The 24,588-nt window shown below is 33.1% G+C and overlaps 1 protein-coding gene across 1 annotated transcript; it reads right to left on the reverse strand.

Moving 5' to 3' along the window:
- Nucleotides 1-16,803: 16,803 nt before the first annotated feature.
- LOC124913258 (protein FAR1-RELATED SEQUENCE 5-like) lies at nucleotides 16,804-17,400 on the reverse strand. Its single transcript, XM_047453854.1, has one exon. The coding sequence runs from the start codon at nucleotides 17,398-17,400 to the stop codon at nucleotides 16,804-16,806; it is 597 nt and encodes a 198-aa protein (XP_047309810.1).
- Nucleotides 17,401-24,588: the final 7,188 nt, after the last annotated feature.

Raw genomic sequence — 24,588 nt, forward strand, 5'->3', positions numbered from 1 at the left:
ATGTCAAAACTGAAGAAGACATCTGGCTTATTGACAGTGTGACAATGCACAATATTTTGAAAAGTAATTTTCTTTTTCTCCTACCTTAATATGGAAAGACCGCGATAATATTAAATGCATTGAATGTTTAGACAAAAGAATTATATTTCTCCTTAAAGGGACTAAAATTACGATTGAGAATATTTTATTCTTGAGCAAAGCTCGAAGAAATCTACTAAGCTTTAATGATGTTTGAAAAAATGGATATCATACTGAAACGGAAAATGAAGAAGAAAATTAATATATCTTAATTACTCAAATAATAGATGGTCAGAAAATGGTATTTGAAAAACGGCGTACATTCTCATCCGGCATATATTATACAAATATATATACCGTCAAAATATATAATATAGTAGGCATAAAGGCAAATAATGAATTTATTACTTGGCACGATAGACTTGGACATCCTGGAAGCGTAATGTTAAGGCGAATAATTGAAAATTCAAATGGACATACTCTAATAAACCATAAAATATTGAATTCAAATGAATTCACATGTGTTGCTTGTTCTCAAAGAAAATTAATTACTAGACCATCTTTATCCAAAGTGGAAGTTGAATCTCCAACATTTTTAGAAAGAATTCAAGGCGATATATGTGGAGTTATTGATCTTCCTTGTGAACCTTTTAAGTACTTTATAGTACTAATTGACGCATTAACGCGCTGATTCCATGTTTATTTATTGTCAACTCGCAATTTAACTTTTGCTAGACTAATTGCACAAATTATTAAATTGCGAGCACAATTTTTAGATTATTCAATAAAGAAAATATGCCTTGATAATGCTGGAGAGTTTACATCATATGCATTTGATAATTATTGTACATCCATTGGAATTACAGTAGAGCATCTTGTTCCTCATGTACATACTCAAAATGGTCTAACTGAATCATTCATTAAAAATTACAATTAATTGTAAGACGTATGTTAATGAGATCAAAACTCCCCGTTTTTGTTTGGGGACATGTCATATTGCATGCTACAATATTTTTGAAAAATATTTTTGAAAATAAGACCGACAAGCTATCATAGCTACTCCCTTATACAAATTATAATTGGAAATGGACCAAATATTTCCCATTTGTGAATTTTTGCGTGTGCAACTTATGTACCAATTACACCACCTAATAGAAGTAAAATGAGACCTCAAAGAAGGTTGGACATCTATGTCGGATATGAATCACCATCAATTATTAAATATCTTGAACCAACTACGGGTGATTTATTCACCGTAAGATTTGTAGATTTTCAATTTGACAAATCGCACTTCCCGACTATATGGGGAGATAGTAATCAACTAAAAAAAGAAATTTCGTGGAAAATTCCAATTCAAACATTGATCCTCGTAAAAAACAATGTGAACTGGAAGTTTAGAGAATTGTACATTTACAAAGAATTGTAAATCAATTGCCTGATGCTTTCAATAATGCTGCAAAAGGTACAAAATCTTATATTGCAGTTACAAATGCACCAACTAAAATGAATGTCCCTGAAGGACAAATGCCAAGTGTTAATGAATCTACTAAACGCGAAAAGCGTGGTAGACTTTTAGGTTCCAAAAATAAAAATTCAAGAAAGAAAAATATTGTACAAATAGATGATCAAAACCCTTAAGAGGTTCTTGAAAAGGTATCCCTTGAAGATGGTGATATTAAAAATATTCATCTAGAAGATAATGCAGTTATTGAAACATCTTTCAATTATATAACTTCTGAAAAATCTTGGAACCGAAAGGAGATTGTAGTTGATAATATATTTGCATATAATGTTGCACTCGATGTAATAAAAAAATGATGAGGATCCTAAACCAAAATCAGTTAATGAATGTCGGAAAAAATGATTGGCCAAAATGGAAAGAAGCAATTCAGTCTGAATTAGATTCACTAAATTAAATAAAAGTATTCGGTCCAATAGTCCAAACATTAGAAAATGTAAAGTCAGTTAGCTATAAATAGGTGTTTGTGTGAAAAACAAATGAAATAATGGAATTCTAAAATACAAAGCAAGGCTTGTAGCCCAAGGTATTTTCCAAAGAACGGGAATTATTTTGAGAAACATATTCCTCGGTCATGGATGGGATAACAATCACGTATCTTGTGAGCCTAGTAGTACAAGAAAAGCTCGAAATGATATTAATGGATATTGTAACTACTTATCTTTAAGGCTCCTTTTTAAAAACGATATCTATATGAAAATATGTTAGGAAAGGAGTCAACAATAGCAGGGGGTTGGTCGAGTATTGTTAACCTCGAAAACCTTCTTTTGATATTAACTCTGTTAGAAGTTAATATTTGTTTCTATTCTACGCAAGTCATCACAAACTCTTGAACAAGGTCAAGTGCGGAACTATTTGTTTAGACTTGAAACTACAGATAAGGAGTAGGGTAATGCAAGAAATAAGGAACACAAGACACAAGAGTTTTTATGGATGTTCATAGAAAATTCTCCTACGTTACCCCTTCTTCTCCACCTTGAGAATGATTCCACTAGAAGATTTGGTTTGATTACAACACGTACACAAACCCAGTCGGACAACCAGGACTTAGATACTGTATGTTTCTAAACTCCTAGCACACAACACTTTGTTAATAGAAATAGATTATGTCAACTTACAATATTGAAAACTCACACAAAATGAACTGTATGTAATACAACTTTACAATGTAGCAGACTTGAAAATCTTTTTAGGACTTGAGAGCTTGAGCGCTTGTGAATGCAATGAGAAATCGAGAGCTCAAAATAGATGAAAGACCAGGTGTTAAAAGTTCTTTCAAATTGTCCTCCAGCTTCTCCTTAAATAGGAAAAAGGCAACAGACACATTTGTTTCAGAGGACACATGTCCAATTTCGGTTGGTTGAGTATTAGAATAGTGCATCAGAGAATATGCGCTTTTGATCGTTCTTATACTGGATAATAGTGCGTCGAATATCATTAATGGGATTGTGGTGTACTAGAAATGTACATCACATGGGATTTCAATTGCTTTGGCACGTGGCAGTCTTCTATAAGATTGGTTTAGCTTCGGTGAGCGACCCCCAATACCGAATGCTTGATCAAATATCATATTTGATCAAGTACCAGAAATGCTTCATAAAATCGTGCTTGTATAAAACCAGAAGTATTCTAATATAATACCGAACTGGTAAAATACCGGAAGCTTATATAATATCGAGCTGGTATAAAACCAGAAGCAAGATATAGTACCGAACTGGTAAAATACCAGAAGCTTATATAAAACCGAACTTAACATATAAAACTGGACGCGCTCCTTATAAAATACTGATTTCAATATAAAATCGATCTCGATAAAATACTAGACGTGCATGTTTGCATAATACCGAAGTGATATAAAACAAATCTCGGTATAAAACCGATCTCGATATAAAATCGGACGCGCTTCTTTGCATAATACCGAAGTGATATAAAATCAATCTCAGTATAAAACCGATCTCGATATAAAACCGGACACGCTCCTTTGCATAATAGAGAAGTTGATCAAATACCGAATTTGATCAACTACCGGACAACTTTCTGTTTCGATTTTCTTCACTTTGATCCTACAAAATAAATAATATAACTTAGTCTTATTTATACACTGAGAATTGATGAAAGACTTTAATTTAACAATTTCTCCCTTTTTGATTTACTAAATATTCAAAACCTGGTAGTTTTATAGTGTTGATTAACTATCCTAAGTTAATTAATAACTTTAATCTAACAATTTCTCTCTCTTTGATTGTTTAGAATAAATTATCAAAGTCAGTGATTTATATCTAGTAACTTCTCCCTTTTTGATTGTTTTATCCTAAAATAATCAAAACCAGTAATTGATTATTTCTTAAACATGCATCAATCAATTATCCTTGTTTGAAAATCAGTTCAAGAAATGAAATTAATCAAGGGCAAGCAATTCAACAAAAATATTTCAAAAAGTTCATAGTAAAATGAATAGTAAGTAGATAAGTTTAGTGTTCCTCCCTTGCGTATCTGTTTTCTCTTTCTTCAATGTCCTCCATGACTTGGATCACAATGATGCCACTAGCTCGACCGCCAGAATTCCTTCCATGACCCCTTCCTCTTCAAGCTCGAGAATCGTCGCCTCGGGAAGCAGGAGGTTTAGGAGAAGTAGAATACTTTAAAGGATTTTGATTTTGAGTTGTCCTTCGTCTGGTGCGAGAGCTACGAGTGAAAAGATTTTCCTGGTTTGCCATCTCTTGTAGAATCTTATTGTTAGAATCGTCAGGATTGGCAGGTTCTTTAGTAGCCTCAGCGGCTGCATTTTCTTCTGCCTGAAATCTTCGTGCAACTGCCTCTACTTCTTTCAGTCTTTCCGCATCAGCAACATTAAAGGAATTGGCTATCTACATCACTTGGGACGCAAGGATATCTATTAAACACTTGGTTTTGCCATGGAGATTGAAGGTCTTTTTGAAGAAAGGTTACACCTTGTAAATTTGTTGTCTCATCCTATATAGCTCTTGAATATTGCCCAAAATATTTCCATTTGTGGTCTTATGATCCGCAACAAGTTCATTATGTGCATTAGAGGATGATGCTTGCAAGTTTTCTATTTGATCCAACCTTGAACTAAACGATTGGAAAGCTTCTTGCCACGGAGCCATAGCCGCCATGACAATTTGTTGAATGTCTACTGTTTGAGGTGACTCTTCCTTGGAATGACGATGAGTGGAGGGATGGGAGTCAGCAGGGGCGGACCGAATAGGAGTATGACGAGAGCTAACCTGAATGAATGATTCTGGTTGAGCATTCTGTTGAGGGGGTTGGGTTACACAAATTATAGCTTGACGACGACCGGTTCTTCAAGGATTTCATTCCCAAGGTTGCGGATGCACTCTAAAACCTCTTTAGATTTAGCAGACTTACCCGAAAGAGAATGGGCAGGGTTGCCTCTTTGGACTTCTGAGCTTCATCCTCTTTCTTGATAGCCGCCTGCTCTTGAAGAGCTGATTCAATATCGGTCGGTGGGATGTTATCAATTTGATGAGAAGATAAGGCACCCTTGTCAACTACGGACGATGGTTTCGAAATGGCTTGATTTTCCCATCTTTGTTCTCACTTCCTTTAGATTTGGAGATGGTAACACCCGTTGAGACTTTGTCAGATGAGAATCCCTCTTCCTGCACTAAGTCCCGATGGCGCTCCATCTTTTCCTTAGAATGGGGAAAGTTTTATTTAACACATGGCCCCCTTACTTCATACTTGGAACATGTGAAAACGTTGTTCCTCGGATGAAGTTCTCTTCTTCTCAGCTAGATACCTCTTTGACCTTTCTTCTTCTCCTTAGAACATCTGCTCAAGACGATAGATAAAACGGACCTTGTTTTAAGGAGTAAGCATATATTCAACGAAGTCCATAAGTTTGTCCTCATCATAATATTAGATCAGTTCGAGGGGAGGGAATTCCATATTCACTAGAGTTGGAAGATTCAGAGCAATCCATATATTTAAGAGTAGTAGAGCAATACTCTTACGTCATCTCTCTTAGATGATTAATAACATATGCATCCATTCTTGTAGTATCAGTAAACAGATCATAGTTTTTTCTGCATTTTTTATAATAAGGAAACGTAGCACGACCACTTGTAAATGCTTCCACAAAAACTCTTCGCTTGAGGGTTTCAGAAACATTCTTAGTTTTAGTTATGGAAAAGATTATCTTTTCCAATTGCAGCAATTCATATCATTTCTCTTCCTCTGCAACGTCTGGGAGCACCTCACTAAAGCTTGTGCAAAGTCTTGTGCTAACTTAAGTGTCTGGGAGCACCTCATATCATTTTAAGCTTTGCATCAGTTTCAACCTACTCGATTATTAGATTTATAGTGGTCTGAGCTTCAAGAGTAACGTCAAGAAGGGAATCGGGAATTAGTTCAGCAATATCTTTCCCGGTCCCTACAACTTCAGCGGGTTTAGGATCTGGAACAGGTTCTCAGAATTCAATTCCTCTAACTCGTCGCATTTGAGAAAATGAGGAAAAGCCTCTTGGGATTGTTTTTATTGGAACATCATTCATGAAATCTTCCTCTTCTACATTGAGAGCAGTCGAAGAGGACAATACCTCTTATTGAGTAGAAGGAGTATGAACTAATTCTTCATTAATTGCTAAATCAACCACCTTATATGCAACCGGAGTTAGAACCTCCTACTAGATAACTAGAACAATATCGGGTTGACCAAATGCAACATCTTTTGGTCGGTCGGTTTGAAGAATATCTAACTAATCGGTTTCAAGAACGTTTGGTTGATCAGTTTGAAGAGAATCAGACCTATCGGTTTAGAAATCGTCTAGTCGATCGGTTTGAAAATCGTATGACCGGTCGATTTGAAGAACATATAACCGATCGATTTGAATAGGATTGACCACCTCGGTTGGAATATCAGCAACTACCGACTGAACCTCTAAAATCACAGACTCAATCGGAGTGACATGAGGCGCAGAACCTTGCGCTTGAACTGAAATATCTATCGGCAAAGAAGAATTATCAAAACGTGGAGGAGTAGACATATTTACCTCAAACCGAGTTCTCTTGCGGAATGAGTTTATTTTGCCAGCGTCTCCAGGTCTGGATTTGGTGATACTATTGGAGCTAGCAGCATACTCGACTCTATAGGATCTAAGTCTCTTTGTAGAAGGCGTGCAGTTTGAAATATTTATGCGTTTAGAGCCGCCTACAGTTCTACCACTTTCCGATTTAGCACCGGTTGTTTTACTACTACTAGATTGTTGTCGAGAAGCCTCAGAGTTAGACTCTTTGCCCTTCTTAGTTCTGATAATATATCGTGCAACAGAGACAAATGATACCACTTTTTTAGGGTTAAGCGGAGTACCTGAACCGGTGAGCACTTTGAAATACTCCAATATCCAGTAAATCTAGACCGAAAAGCCCAGACTCCTTTTGGTGTGAGGAGACACCATTTCACAAAGAACGTTGAAAAGAACCGAATCCCAGTTTACTTCTTCTCCCCTTACTATCGCAGCCATCATCTCAAACTTAGAATGGGTTATCGAATCGAAATCTCCTCCTCGCCCTTGGAGTCCTTTAGCAATGATATTACAAAGGATGCGATATTCGCACTTCAGATCTTTCTTCTTTCCGCTACAGCTGACCGGAACATCACTATCGGAGAGAAAATATTGCATTTCTGACAGAATATTGAAGGGAATCGCCTTAGAGAAATCCATATCCACCGTCGGAAACTTCAAAATCTTGGCGAAGTCGGCTTTAGAAAGAATAAACATTGTTCCGTTCACCATCGCGGAGATAGAGTCTTCGAAAATCTTCACCAAATCGAAGAAAGCTCGTACATCTTCATCGTGACATATAAACGGACCTCCAAGAAACTTCCTGAGGCATGAGGCCTCAATAGCTCGGAAAACCTTCACCCTCTATGGTGCTCCAGATTTATAGATGGATTCAATGTCCACCTGCATAACATTATTAGAGAAAATATTTTCTTTAGCCATATTAGTAGTCTAGAAAGAACAAAAGAAGATCTAGCGGTTTTTCTTAAGAGAAGGCAAAGCTCGAGATATTTAGGGTTTTAGAAAATCTGAATGATAACGTGAGAAAGAAATTTTGGCATGCATTATGTTTTCAAAGGATAGACTAATCGTGTTTGAAACATCTCTTAATACACGAAATGCGAACCATCATATTAAAGGAGTGTGTTTCCCAAACTCTATGATTAAAAAACCCATTTATTATTTTCTACTTTAATCATATAAGTTCTATAACAATTAATTTAATAAATCATAAACTAAAATAACATTTATCATTTATTTAATAAACCAAGACCGCTTATCAGCATATTACTTCAACAAAAAATACATTTAAACGGTTCACAAATGATAGAAATTAAGGAAATTCATTATCCCCTTTTTCACAACATCTGAAAGGTAAAAAGAAAATTCTTAATTCCCTTGAGACCTTAGGACTCTTTTCTTGATCTTTGCATTTTCTACTCCGGGTCCAACAGGAACTCAGAGATGGAAGAGAAAATGCTAAGTTAGGCAAGATATCTAGTTAACATTCTTGGAGAGGAAATTATTTTCACCAAGTTATCGAAAATAATTATTGACCAGTTGATGGGTATACCTCTTGTAATAGTCACCATCATCTTAAAAGTCATTTTGTAATAAACATTTGTGGATTCTTTTGACAGAAGAGATTTAGAAATGATATTGTTGAGAAGCAAAAATTCGGGATTTAAAGAAGACTTGATCCCATGAGTTTCGACAGGAAATTCGGTATTTGAGATAAATGCTTCATCTCGTAAAGAATGTTGCTTGGAGAGGTTGGAAAATCTGAAAACCCCTCCGTTGGGAGATTGAAGAAGCGAGCAAAAGTTTCTTCAGAGAAAGAGACTTCTTTCCCTCTTAGTGTTGCCAGGATAATCCTATCATCAATTATCCTTGTAGATAAGCGGGACATTTTAACAATATAAGTTCAACTTTTTAACTAACTAATATATATATATATATATATATAATGATGCTTAATTTTTAAAGTGTCTGGATTGTTGGGTAGAAAGTTGTGGTTAATTTGGATATATATATGTGAGAGTAAATGAATATTTGGTTCGGTATGTGGGTTTACCCGCCCATAAACTTAAACGGTTAAACATAAAATTAAAACATTTTATAGGTATAATTCAAACTTGAAACTTAATAAAACAAGTACAACACTTTAACCAACTAGGCTGATAACACTTTATATTTTAAATTCACTACCAAATTTGATGAACGCGGGATATTTTAACAATATAAGTTCAGCTTTTTAACTAACTAATCTATATATATATATATATATATTGATGCTTAATTTTTAAAGTGTCCGGATAGTCGGGTCGAGAGCTGTGGTTAATTTGGATATATATGTGAGAGTAAATGGATACTTGGGTCGGATTGTGGGTTGACCCGTCCATAAACTTAAAACGGTTAAAATAAAATTAAAAATGTTATAGATATGATTCGAACTTGCAATCTAACAAAACTAATACAACTCTTTAATCAACTAGGCTAATAACATTTTTTTATTTTAAATTCAACACCAAATTTGATGAACGCGTTGGTTCATCAATAGTTTTTAATCGGACGTAATTCTCTTTTGACTCTGCGCTATAGATTTCACTATTATTAGTAAGCAATAATGGAATAATTTCGTCATATTTATAGAAATAGAAAATATAATTCATATGGATATAGTAAGTTTGGTCTAGGCTATTTTAATGGTAGTATTTATATTTTCTCTTTCACTCGTAGTATAAGGAAAAAGTGTACTTTAGAGGTCAAACTAATTAAGTTAAAAAATTGAATGTTATCAATTGTTTTAGAGATCGTTTTGTCATGTGAGAATAAATGGATACTTGAGTCGGATTATGTGTTGATCCACTCATAAATCTAAAACGATTAAAAATAAAATTAAAAATATTTTCACATTTTTACGGTAATATTATTTTAATATTATTTTATATTATTACTCAGTACGTAAAACATGCTAGGTATGATAAAAATTACACCTACTTTTATAATCAAACTGAATGTTATATTAAGAATAATGACCGAAAATAGGTAAATCTCAGTTTGCAGGTCATATCCCCGAACCGAATTCTCCGCCAACACAAGTATCCGACTGTAAGGGTCCCACTGACATGCTACCCACGTGGACGGTTTTAGAAATTATATTAGTGCCGACTTAAAAAAATAAATTTTGTTTTTTTGAATTAGCTAAAAAAACAAAGGAAACAATGTATGCAATATGCATTAGAATGTTGTTAGGATCTAGGTCGCGGCTGGGGAACCGGGGTTGGATCGGTTAGCGCGTTTCACTTAAGGGGTGGTGATTAATCCGGTTAGAGATTAATACTGGGGGTTTCAATACTACACAAACTGTCACAAACCCTTGAACCAGGTTCAAGCGCGGAAGAGGTTTGTTTCAGGTTGAAGCAGCACACTTACAGGATAGGCAGAACCGGTTTTGGATAGGACAGGTTTGGAAGTTGCTGGGTCGGTTTTGTAACTCGGTGATTCGGTTTAGGTAGTGTAGAGTCGGTCAATGCGGTGTAGGTAGGTTAGTACAGATAGGTTAGAATGTAGAACCGGCAGAAAGTAAATAACAAGACAAATTTTTATAGATGTTCGGAGATAAAACTCCTACGTCACCCCTTCCTCTCGAAACCGCGAGAAGGATATTCACTAAGGAATACAAACACAATCCGATCGAGACTTATTTCCTGCTCGATAACACTCGTACAATTTTAACCGAAATTGTAGAATTACACTTTAACTTAGCACTTAAGCTTTCTAGAGATAGAACACAATCTTATCACTTGTAAATTAATTGTCCACTGTGTCCCGCATTTACTCTTCTTCTGCTCCTCCTTTTATAGGTGAAATGTGCCAACGGTCACATTTCACTTCCTTGAATTTGATTGGTTGAGCACAGGTTCAGTGATTCAGACCTGGCGGTCAACTTTTCAGACCTGGCGGTCTGTTCTTCCAGTATGTAGGACAAACCGGCTAGGTTTGTCTTTTATTCAATGTGGTAACTGTCGGTTAGACAGTTGTCTGTACTTGGAAGATTGTGTTTCTGATTTATCCTGAAGTGGAAAAATCTTGTAGGACGATCTTCTGCAACCTGCAGACTGTCCTCAGACTTGTATGAATGTGGCAATAGTAAAGTCTATCCCTTTGATGTTATCTTCTGCAGATACCCAAAGTATCTGTTTGCACCGATTTGTAAGTTGTACTTAGTTTGATATTCTTGACTTCTTTCTCTAAGTAGTCTTCTCATCGGTTTTCCGGTTGGATACTGTATTTCGGTTTAGGATGTCTACCGGTTGTTTAGGTTAACCGGATGACTCCAGGTTTTTCATAGCTTCAGGTTAACCGGATGACTTCAGGTTTTTCATAGCTCCAGGTTAACCGGATGACTTCAGGTTTTCATAGCTCCAGGTTAACCGGATGACTTCAGGTTTTTCATAGCTCCAGGTTAACATGATGACTTCAGGTTTTTCATAACTCCAGGTTAACATGATGACTTCAGGTTTTTCATAGCTCCAGGTTAACCGGATGACTTCAGGTTTTTCATAGCTCCAGGTTAACCGGATGACTTCAGGTTTTTCATAGCTCCAGGTTAACCGGATGACTTCAGGTTTTTCATAGCTCCAGGTTAACCGGATGACTTCAGGTTTTTCATAGCTCCAGGTTAACCGGATGACTTAAGGTTTTTCATAGCTTCAGGTTAACCGGTTTGATATTCAACCTCATAACTTCACGATTGTTCATCTGCTTCTTTTGGCCGGCTGGATTTCTGACCGGTTAGATTTCTTGACCATTCTTTCGGTTTACAACTCAACCGGTCCTGAACATGAACCTGTCCGGATTTCTGCACATAGGTTGAGCCTGTCCGGATTTTGAACTTCTTGACCGAACCGGTTGACCGAACGCTTTTACTAATCCGATCTTGCCTATAGGTAAATTTCGGATTTTGCTCAGCTTCCCTGAAATAGCAAAACTTTAAATATTATTTGCTGTCGGCGAGATTTAAACTCTGGTCACATGTGTGACAGGCATGGGTGTTTACCACTACGCTACAACACCTTCTTGTTATATATAAACCAATTAATATACTTGATATGACTTAACAATTTATTTTCTAACAATTTCTCCCTTTTTGATTATTTAGAATAAATATTCAAAACTTGTAATCGTTGACCGGTTTAAAATTAACTTACTTAATTTTTCTAACAAATGTAATTAAAAAAATAATTTTATATTAGTTGGTAGAAAAATAATATTACTATTATTATTTTTAAATATTTTAATATGTCTTTAATGTAATATCTTAATGTTGATTATTTAAAAGAATTAATTATTTATTATTAAAAATTTGGACATAAAATAAATAAAAATATTAAGAAATAAAAAATATTCATAAATTATAAAAGGACTCAAATAATCGTATCAAACAAATCCTAAAAAATTACTCTCATAAAAATAATGATAATCAAACAAATTCTAACTAACAATAAAATAATAATAATATTTGTTTGATATTAGATTTTTTTTAAATTACCCAAAACCTATTATTTTCTTACATTTTACTCCATTTATTTAGCATTTCTTTTATTTATGAAATAACAAAATACATTTTATTTAATATTTTTCTCTTATCTTTCTATCTCATATATTTAAAAAAAAAATAATCAATAAATCTTAAAAAACTATTACAAATTAAATAAATATAAATTTTATCCAAAAACCGATATAAACAAAAATCAAACAACGTATAATAAATCATAATCTTTTACCCCACTCAAATAAAGGAAATTCTTTCTATCTGAAATTCAGTATATATATAATAAAATTTTGTTTTTTAATTAGTTTAAAAAACGAATGAAAAAATATATACAATATGCATTAGAATGTAATTAAAAAAATATTATATTAGTTTGTAGAAAAATAATATTACTATTATTATTTTTAAATGTATTAATATGTCCTTAATGGTAATATCTTAATGTTGATTATTAAAAGAATTAATTATTTATTGTTTAAAAAAAATAGACATAAAATAAATAAATAATTTGAAAGATAAAAAATATTCATAAATTATAAAAACACTCAAATAATTTATGAAACAAATCCTAAAAAATAACTCTCATATAAAATAATGATAATCAAACAAACTCTAACCAAAAAAATTAATAATAATATTTGTTTTATATTAGATTTTTTTTTTAAATTTTTACCTAAAACCTATTATTTTCTCACATTTCACTCTATCTATTTCAACATTTTTTTATTTATGAAATAACAAAATACATTTTCTCTTATCTTTCTCTCTCGTATATTTAAAACATAGATAATAAATAAACTTTAAAAAAAATAACTATTACAAAATTAAATAAATACAAATTATATAAAAAAAAACAATATAAAAAAGAAATCAAACATGATATAATAAATCATAATTTGTTTACCTCAAATCCACTCAAATATAGAAAACTCTTAGACATATTTAAGAAATAACCAAATCTTATGGATTGTAATTTCATTTTAATTTAAGACATTTTTATTTAAAATCGAAAAATGACACTAAGTCTTTTCGCTCTAAATAATTTTTCTGAAAAACTTATGCTCTAGATATTTAAGTTGGGTTAATTTTTTGATTTTTATTAAAATATATATATATATATATATTAAAAAAATTAAATTTCTTATGAAATAAAAACATCATAATGAAAAGAATATATTTATTTTAAAAAGGCTGAAAATATAATATTTTATTTTACTTTTATTATAAACAAATATATAATATAAATATAATAAAAAATAAATTAATTGTCTTATGAAATAGAAACATTGTACATAAAAGGCTGAAAAACTTATATTAAAATTCAAATTAACAAAAACACAGTTCTCGTTTGATTCGGCGTTAATAAACCTCGTATGACGTCTGCGTAAACTGCCACAGTAACTTTTAGTAATAATCTCACGTAAAAATTACAATCAAACACACTTTTGGCTTTAAACTCAATTTTTCTCTACTTCTCTCATAATCTCAGCGGTTTTTTTTTTCTCTAATCATTTTTAAATATTTTTTATTCATTCTTTTTCATCTATTTCATTTATTTCTAATTATTTTATTTATTCTCTCTCATCTATTTAATCTCTTTCTAATAATTTTATTCATTCTTTCTCGTTCATTCCATATATTTATAATATTTTTATATAAAATTATTATAATAAAAAACATATATTTAAATATATTTTTATTTATTATTTATAATATATGTATCTTAATATATAAAATAATTAAGTAAAATATAAAATATAAATATATTCATATCGTTTTGATATTTTTTATTTATAATTAAATATATTTAAAATTATATATTTATAAAAATTAATATATTCATATCGTTTATTTTAAAATATATTATTTTTTAATTTAAATCATTTATTAATAATTAAAATTATATATTAACAATAAAATTATAAAAAAAAATAATATATTAATATAATTTATTTTTAAATATATATTATTTTTTAATTTAAATCATTCATTAATATTTAAAATTAAATTAATAAATATATATAAAATTATATATATAATATTAATTATTAATAAATATTAATTATTAAATAATATATTATAAATATTAAAAATAAATAAGTTGGGCGTCTGTATCAAACATACCCAAATTTAACGATTAAATAAAATGAGATTAGTACCTGATATTAAGTTGGATAAGCTGACGTGAATAAACTGAGAATAAACTGAATCAAACGAGCCCATACCTTATCATCCGGTTAATTTGATGCTACCCCTTCTGGTAGTGCCCTCATCCATTAATTAGCTAACACCTGTACATTTATTCTTAACTCTTAAACTCAACATAAATAACCATAGTTTATCCTTTATTTGACTATAGTTTAATCTCAGGTAAAATATAGTAACCATAGTTTATTAATTATTTTACTGTAGTTTAAACTGAGTTAAAATATACCCAGCCAGCCACCTGTGTCGTCTTCTTCTTTCTTCAGTTAATCTCTTTTCTTCAAATCTGCAAGTCTTTCTTCTTCCGCTCAAAAACCGGTCTTCTTGTTTAGTTATATATGATCATATTCTTCGTCGTTGCACTAGAATCATCATTCGCCGATCTGTCGCCGATCGTATTCCAATCCTCGCTAGCTGCTGATAAGTGTAGAGCTGTAAAACCTCATCTCTTGTTTGGCTCATATGTATGTATTTATCCCCTCTCTTATATACTTATTTAAATTTATTTGTTATCCTATCTGTCAAACAAACTATTCTATTTAGCTGATGAATATATGATATTGCATATATGTTTGATAATAAGATTATGTTTAGGGTATAATTGAAATCAGTCATGGAACTAAATTATTTAGTTATTAAGTTTAGATCTTGATTGAAACAGGGAATTTTGAGAAATGATGAACGCACAAACACCGCATATTACGTTTACAGCTTGGATGTGGCAACTGCTCGGATGTGTCAACTGGATATGTGACAATAGTTTTTCCATGTCTTGGTTGTTCAAAAGAAATTATCTATTTAAGAAAAGTTAGTTCTTCGAGAAGTTGGTTGTTCAAGTGATGTCTCGCAAAAAAAAAAATTGAATGTATATAGTTTGTTTGATTATTGATATGTATTATCGAGATGTTTGGTAGTATAAACTTTATAAACTATATAAGTTTTGATCATCTATTAACGGGTATATCAATATTAAAGAACACTATTATAAGAATATCTTAACATAGTCAAATGAGAAAAATGCTAGAAAACCAATCCAACTGCAAAATGACAAATTGATAATTTTATTTAATTGATACACAAATTTTACTACCCTAATATTGATAAAGTGGTCATGGAATCTTCCTTGTATATAATACTCATAAATGAAATAAAAATGATACAACATCCAGGTTCATAAAATTAGCATCCAGGCTATTCTAAGCGCTCCAAATCCAAATGATCCGCTGTATAGCAAAGCCCTGGAAGACAAATGTTTGAAACACGTTTTTTTTCTTCTAAACACATGAAATAGAGCAAAATTATGACCTTATCAATAAAAAACTTTCAAAATATAACAAAGTATTATAAATCCAGCAACAAAAATATGATAAATATTACAAATCCAGCTACATAAATATAACAAAAACATGACAAATTCATAATTTTTCTTAATAACTACACAAAAAATACAGCTACTAAAGTAGAATAGCATGTTTGTAAATTCCAGCGGATAGGTATGCAAAGCCTAAAGCTTCTTCAATTATCAGGATCGTGCCCCTAAACATTAAAAAAAATGATTATACATAAACAAGATTAATTTTTTTACAAAATTTCTTACTTGTGTTGGATGAGGACCTCCAAAGTGATATGAAGACCCCAAAATTTGTGATGGATGAAAACCCCCAAATTGAGGACCGCCAATCTGCATTTAAAATACAAAAAATGAATATAAGATATAAGTTTTGAATGTGCCTAAATTCATCATTAATATTAAAAAAAAAATAGTTACCATATTAAAATGATTATTGTGTCCATACAGAGATGTAAATTGAGGAGGTGCCAACATATATTGCAATAAAGTGGAATTTAAGTATTGTGATGATATATAGTTCATTTCATGTGTGTTTGTGATATTTTGTGAATTTTGACCCTTCTTTTTTGTTCTCTTTGCACCTAACTAATAAAAAAAAAATATAAAATTAATGGTAGATTAACTATACATGAATAAAATTATGAAAAATGAAAACTTACATGAAATTTGAGCTTTTCCTTTTCCTTTTTTGCTTTTAGTATCCTAGTGTTGTGTAATATTTGCATTTGTAACTCCTTTTGCTTTAGCAATGAGTGGGTTACGTACATGTATTCCATCATTTTGAATATCATCACATGGTGTCTACTCGAAGTAGCCAAAAGTCCCGCACTGAACTTTTCATTACTAAAAGCAGTAGCCCATATTCTCCTAAGTTTGTATATTCCATTCAACCAATTATGATCATTCAGATCATATTTATCAATCATATATTTACATGTGGCCTCAAATTCATCTTCAGACTCACAGTATGTCATGCATTTATGACATAAACCTTTAAAAGTTCGATCACCATTTAAACTCCCAAAGTGTGAAGGTGCATTTTGATTTATATGCCATTGACATAAACGATGATGTGAATTTGGAAAAACCGTTTCAATGACATTCATCATGACTTGACATTGGTCTGAAAAGATTGTTTGTCATTCATAGAATCAAGAAATGTTCTAAACAACCATTCAAAAGAACTTTCAGTTTCATCTGACATAAATACCAAGCCAAACAAAACATTTTGCATGTGATGATTTATACCAACAAATGGAGCACATATCAAATTATACTTGTTTGTCTTATATGTTGTATCAATCGATAGGACATCACCAAAATATTCATAATCAACCGCACATCTATAGTCCCTAAAGAAAAAGTTCATCATCCTATCGTCATCATCCAATTGCACATTCCAGTAAAAGTAAGTCTCTTTATTCGCCTTACTTATAAAATATTGAATAAGTGTAGTAGCATCTCCATTCTCAACTTTCGTATATTTTCTCAACCGACTCAAATGATCATATGCATCCTTTCTAACAAAACCTAAATTTTCTAGAACGCATGCTTCATTTTCCATAAAAGAAACAGCAGAAGAGATAGATATTCCAGCATTTACCATAGCTTCTAGAGTAGACTTTTTTGCATATGATATTTTACGTGCTGATCTTAACAAATGAGTTTGATCAGGTGCAAACATCTCATGATTATGCTCCATAATAAATCTACTCACCCTCCATTAACCCTCTTTCTCCCTTGTAATTTTCAATTTGTCTTTGCAGTTAGTTCTAGTAACCAGTTTTTATTTAACTGGAAATTTATTACTAGACATTTTTTCGTCTTTCAAACCTTCACATGAACAATTAAATTCCTTTGATTGAAGCTCGTTAGTATGAGGAAAACATCTTTGATCACCCTTTCTCACACTAAATCCCTTGGCATGTGCATATTGACAATATAATAAATAAACATCTTTAAGATTACTCACAACCGTACCCACTAATAGTTTACTCTCCAAAACATCAACAGCGGAGTTCTCAGTTTGTCCTTCAATATTTTAATCACATGATAAACAAATTGTAAATCATACCTAATTCAATTTTTTACAAATAAATATAACTTAAAAGTGCATTTGGGATCTCAATTCTTTATTGTCGACAAGCCTAAAAGGGGTTATGGTAAGTAATAATCTATTTGAACTTTTATTTGCTCATCATTTCTCAAAGTTCTCTGTTTCAATCATGATCTAAACTTAATAACTAAATAATTTAGTTCGATGACTAATTTCAATTATACCCTAAATATAATCTTATTATCAAACATATATGCAATATCATATATTCATGAGCTAAATAGAATAGTTTGTTTGACAGATAGGATAACAAATAATTTTAAATAAGTATATAAGAGAGGGGATAAATACATACATATGAGCCAGACAAGAGATGAGGTTTTGCAACTCTACACATCAGTAGCTAGCGGGGATTGGAAGACGATCGACGACAGATCGGCGGATGATGATTCTAGTGCAGCGGCGAAGAATATGATAATATATAACTAAACAAGAAGACCGTTTTTTGAGCGACGGAGGAAAGGTTTGCAGATTTGAAGAAAAGAGATTAACTGAAGAAAGAAGAAGACGGCACAGGTGGCTGACTAGGTATGTTTTACCTCAGTTTAAACAATAGTAAAATAAATAATAAACTATGATTACTATATTTTACCTGAGATTAAACTGCAGTCAAATAAAGAATAAACTATGGTTATTTATGTTGAGTTTAAGAGTTAAGAATAAATGTACAGGTGTCACTAATATATATATATATATATATATATATATATATATATATATAATGATGCTTAATTTTTAAAGTGTCCGGATTGCCGGGTCGAGAGTTGTGGTTAATTTGGATATATGTGAGAGTAAATGGATACTTGGGTCGGATTGTGGGTTGACCCGCCCATAAATTAAAAACGGTTAAAAATAAAATTAAAAATGCTATAAATATGATTCGAGCTTGCAACCTAACAAAACAAGTACAACCTTTTAACCAACTGGGCTAATAACACTTTATATTTTAAATTCAACCCAAAATTTGATAAACGCGTGACATTTTAACAATATAAGTTCAACTTTTAACTAACTAATCTATATATATAATGATGCTTAATTTTTAAAGTGTCCGGATTACCGGGTCGAGAGCTGTGGTTATTTTAGATATATTTGAGAGTAAATGGATATTTGGGTCGGATTGTGGGTTGGTCCGCCCATAAAATTTTTACTGTAATAAATTTTTAACGGTTTTTTATATTATTATTACTCGTGTAAATGCACGGGATACATGTTAGTTAACAACGAGGGCACTACCAGAAGTGATGATAGCGTCGAATTAACCTAACCCATACCTTATCAACTCATTTGAAAAACTATAAACATAGACATTGACTACACACCCATACCTTATCAACTAGCCCATACCTTATCAACTCATTTGAAAGGCTATAAACATAGACATTAACTACACACAGGCTGTCTTGGCGGTACTAGCGGTCTAACATTTGGAGAGTCGATCAAACAGATTGGGACCCACAAAAATAAAAATTATAAGAATTAGTTTTTCAATAAAAATAATATATATAATATAAAATATATAATTATAATAAGAAGCTATATGGAAGAGTTAAGATAAAAGAAATGACGTGACATTTATTAGTTGAAAAAAATAAAAAAATATGAGATAATATCAAAGAGAGAAATTATATTATTTTACAGTCAATAAGGTAAAAAAAACATTATATATAAAACAAATACTGAATATAGTTAGGGGAAAACGAGTCTAAATTAAAATATATACTATTTTTCTTAAACATAATACACTAATGATCAATTATAAATTTTTAAAGATTTAAATACATAAAAATTTAATAAATAATAATTTTATTTTCTTAAACAGGCTTAATCAAATTATATTTCTTAATAGATCCTGCCATATAAATGCCTCAATTTTGCATAAGTTAATATAATACATAAAAATAGATATATTTCAAAACAACTTATAATCATAAAGTGGGTCAAAAAAGGGCAAAAATTCAATTATATATAATAATTTTTTATTTTATTTTATTTTATTTATTTTTAATTTTTTTTTATAGAGAAATGAACTAATTTGTTTGAACTAATTCGAATTGAAGTTATTATTGTAACTTTTAGTTATTTGAAAATAATTATGGTTAATTTTGAAGAGATATATGATATTTTTAGTAAAAAGATTTAAAGTATATTAATATATAATAATAAAATAAATAATAAAAACTTAAAATAAAAAATATTTTAACATTTTATTTAATAAATTGAATAATATAATAGTAGAGAAAGAATGAAAAACCTAAATTAATTAACCATGCATCTGCCCAATTAAAGGAAAATTATATATATATATAATTAAAATAGATACATTTCAAAACAAGCAACATAAACGGCAACAATTCAATTATATAATAATATATTTTTTTCAAATTTCTCCTTATGTAAATTATATATATATATATATAATAACAATTTTGATTTTCTTATCCACTATAAACATTCGGAAAGAAAGATGATATATATATTTCATAATTAAATTTAAGAAATTAAAAAAAACAGTAAATATTTTTTTTACTGTATTGAAATTGTATCTAGCTTCCATCTTACATTAATTAATTAATTAAAATATTTTTATTTTATTTTAAATTATTAATTTTTATTTATATATATGAATATTATTTAAGTTTTTTTAAAAAAAAACATTACTTCCTTAAAATAATAATCTATTATTATTTTCTTTTTCTATTCAAATTATTCAAATAACCCTAATCCAAACAAACCTTATGTCACGAGCTAAAATTCGACTCGTGCAACACTAAGCTAAATCGACCATGATTCTAGCTTAGAAAGTCTTTCTAAACGATGCAAGAAGAAAACACGGACTTAGAGAGAGAAAACTCTTGAGAATAAGAATGTATTGAAAGAATACTTGATAATTACAATGGAATACTTTCAGGGTATTTATAGGACTTACACGTATGAAATTAAGAATTACGTCTAATTATAATTTAATTACACTAAATTAGGATATTCCTTCCATAACAAGAATATCCCTACCTAATTTAAAATATCTCTTGTAATCTCTTCCTTAATTAGAATATATATTCTAATCCATTCCTTGATTAGAATATATCTTCTAATCCCTTCTTAATTAGAATATCTTCTAATCTCTTCATTGATTAGAAGATTCACTGGGCCAATGTAGGCAACTGGGCCTCCCCTTGGACTAAGAAGATTCGCGCATGATCAGGCCAAGACTTTAATGAGCCTCAACATCCCCTGGATTGAGTCGTGACTCTAATGGGCCGTGACATACTCCCCCACCTTAGTCGTGGCCGTTCTCAGTTCGACCTTGGCCTGATACTCTTCAACCTCTTCCTTGAAACATTCCCCGCACGGTCCCTCGTATTTGTGCACAAGCCCCTTGAGCACAGATTACATAGACTTGCATTCTGGATTGTTCTGGAAATGCACCTCGTGGCTTGGTGTTTGCACCCCATACAAATGGGACGTGACATACTCCCCCACCTAAGTTGTGGTCGTCCTCGGCACGACCCTAGACCGGTGCATAGTGATCTTTTTTCTGGCGTTCCCTGAGCGCTCTTCCTCCCCTTTTGCACGTCATGGCATCGGGTGCACTTATGGTTGCCAGCCTTAACCGATATAAGACGTTATTCACATGTCTCTCGATTGAACACGATCCCTTGAATCTGCACACAAGCCCCTTGAGCACAAACCACATAGACTTCAAAAGTTGGGAGGGCAACTTCCCCCTTTCCATCGTCCCCTTTTATGTCTGCACACCCTCTTATATATGCCCCTCTCTTCATATTCTTGGTGTCTCCCTCTGAATATGCCCGAGCACGACCTGCTTCCTTTCCCACGGACTCGGTGCGAGTGAAGGCAGACTGACTTTGGCTCACGTTGCCTGTGGCCAAACCTTGTGGATCTGATGGTTTTGTGCTGTCTTTGGCCTTGAGCCCCTCGAAGTCTTCGACACATGCTATCTGGACTTCCTCGGGTACTTATTCTTTTCCCTTGGACCTGTCCCCATCATCCATCTTGGCAAAAGTGACAAATGTCTCTTGACCACGTTTGCGACCTTGAACGAATCGCATCGCCGAGAACCTACTTATTCCCTTTGATTCTCTCCTTGTTGGAATCACGCTAGTCTTCCCGTGATCCCAAATGATTAAAGAATCGGAATAAGGCATTATGCAAGCGCGTACCTGATCGCACCATTCTAGTCCTAACACTACGTCGTCGTCTTCCATTGGGACCAAGGTAAATGAGACTGTCCCATTCCAGCCTCCGATCCTGGTGTGCACTCTTCTAGCCTCCCCATTCACCGGCTTGGTTATATCGAAGGACTTCACCGTCCCCCTTGTTGGGCTGATCCGTAGACCCAACGCCTTGGCTACTCCTTCTCGCATAAAGTTGTGCGTAGCCCTTGTGTCTACTAGTGCCTTGATGCGCTTTCCCCCGATCCAAGCTTCCACAAACAAAGAGCCCCTCCTTGTTCCCTTGTCCGGCTTCGCAACACTAGTCTTCACAGCATTGAGCAGTCTTAAGGATCCTATTTGAGTCTCTTCTTCCTCATCAGAAGACTCAGTTCCTTTAACTGCTGCAACCTTTTCCCTTTAAACGGGCACATAAACTTTATGTGATTATGAGCACCACAAATATAATAGGCTCTTGGCTTATCCGACTCGTCGGCTTGCCTTCCCGAGTTTTTATGTGCATGCCCCTTCTTAGATGGACGGTCTCCCCCACCTTTCTCCTGGTCTTGTGGGCGGTCTCCCCCACCTTTTTCCTCATCATCCCTGATGAACTTCGGCCTATCCACAAACACTTTGAGCTCTATCAGTCTTTCTACAACCGCTATTGCCTCGGAAACGTCCCGCACCTTAGCCCTTTGCAGCTCCAACTATGCCCAAGTCTTTAGGCCGTTAACAAACGCGAACAGTGCCTCCTGTTCTGTTAGACTAGGTAACTCGAGCAACAACTCCTGGAATTCCTTCACATACTCCTTGATGGTCCATTTGTGCACAAGTTGACTTAACATTTTCCTAGCCTCGTACTCGGCATTCTCTAGGAAGAATTGGCGTTTGAACTCGGTCTTGTAGTCTTCCCATGTTTCAATCCTCAAGGTCTCTCGTTCAATATCTCCTTCTCGCCTCCTCCACCACAGCAATGCCATCTCTTGTAGGAAGAAAGGTGTCGTCTCCAACTTGGCACGATCATCTAGTACGCTTGATGCCCGAAAGTACCTCTCCATATTCCAAAGGAAGTCCTCCACTTCCCTTGCACTCCCCGAGCCTTTGAATGGAGTTGGCTTAGGAACATCCATCCGTTGAGGTGTCGTACCTCTATGTTCCCCTCCATTCCTCGCAATCCTCCTTTCAATCGATTCTAGCCTCCCCAAGATCTCCCTCTTGAGGGTCTCGACCATCGCATGGACTTCTCCTCGGATTGGATCAAGCACCTTTTGGCAGATATCATTAATCTCCCCTCAAACCGATCCCAGCACTTGTCACGGAATGCTACGATTCAAACCGTTAATGATCCCCATTAACTCATTCTCCAATTGTTCACCTTTCTCATCCATCGCCGTTACTCTTTCGGCCACCGTGCTAAACACTTCGAGAGCTTCTCGGTGATCGCTCATGCCTTCTTCAAGTCGGGTCATCCGCACTTCCATGGCAACACCTCTCTCGACAGACTTATCCCTCTTGGATCCCTTGTCCTTATGTTGGCCGGTTGGAACCTTAGTAACGGTAGTACGTGAATCCATTTCTTGCAACTTGAATGCGGAAGAACAACATTGCTCTAATACCACTTGTCACAGGTTAAAATTCGACCCGTGCGACACTAAGCTAAATCGACCATGATTCTAGCTTAGAAAGCCTTTCTCAACGAAGTAAGAAGAAAACACGGACTTAAAGAGAGAAAACTCTTGAGAATAAGAATGTATTGAAAGAATACTTGATAATTACAATGGAATACCTTCAGGGTATTTATAGGACTTACATGTATGAAATTAGGAATTACGTCTAATTACAATTTAATTACACTAATTTAGGATATTCCTTTCATAACAAGAATATTCCTACCTAATTTAAAATAACTCTTGTAATCTCTTCCTTAATTAGAATATATATTTTAATCATTTCCTTTATTAGAATATATCTTCTAATCCCTTCCTTAATTAGAATATATTCTAATCTCTTCCTTGATTAGAAGATTCACTGGGCCCATGTAGGCAACCGGGCCTCCCCTTGGGCTAAGAAGATTCGCGCACGATCAGGCCAAGACTTTAATAAGCCTCGACATCCCCTGGATTGGGTCGTGACTCTAATGGGCCGTGACATACTCCCCCACCTTAGTCGTAGCCGTCCTCGGTTCGACCTTGGCCTGATACTCTTCAACCTCTTCCTTGAAACATTCCCCGCACTGTCTCTCGTATTTGTGCACAAGCCCCTTGAGCACACAGATTACATAGACTTTCATTCTGGATTGTTCTGGAAATGCACCTCGTGGCTTGGTGTTTGCACCCCATACAAATGGGACGTGACACTTAGGATACTACAATAAGGTAAAAAGTAAATAAATTATATATATTACAAAAGCATTTTATGAAGCTGTTTCAAACATGCCTTATCAACTCAATTAAAAAGTTATATATATTGACTACGTGCACAGTTACCAACATTTACGCAACTAGTACTATATAAATGGCTCTCTATCTTACTTAAACATCAAATACAAATAAAGATATATACGGTATAAGGAAGTTAACTTCAATATTTTGTTTACTCA

This window comes from Impatiens glandulifera, chromosome 8, assembly GCF_907164915.1.
Source record: "Impatiens glandulifera chromosome 8, dImpGla2.1, whole genome shotgun sequence".
Lineage (NCBI taxonomy): Eukaryota > Viridiplantae > Streptophyta > Magnoliopsida > Ericales > Balsaminaceae > Impatiens > Impatiens glandulifera.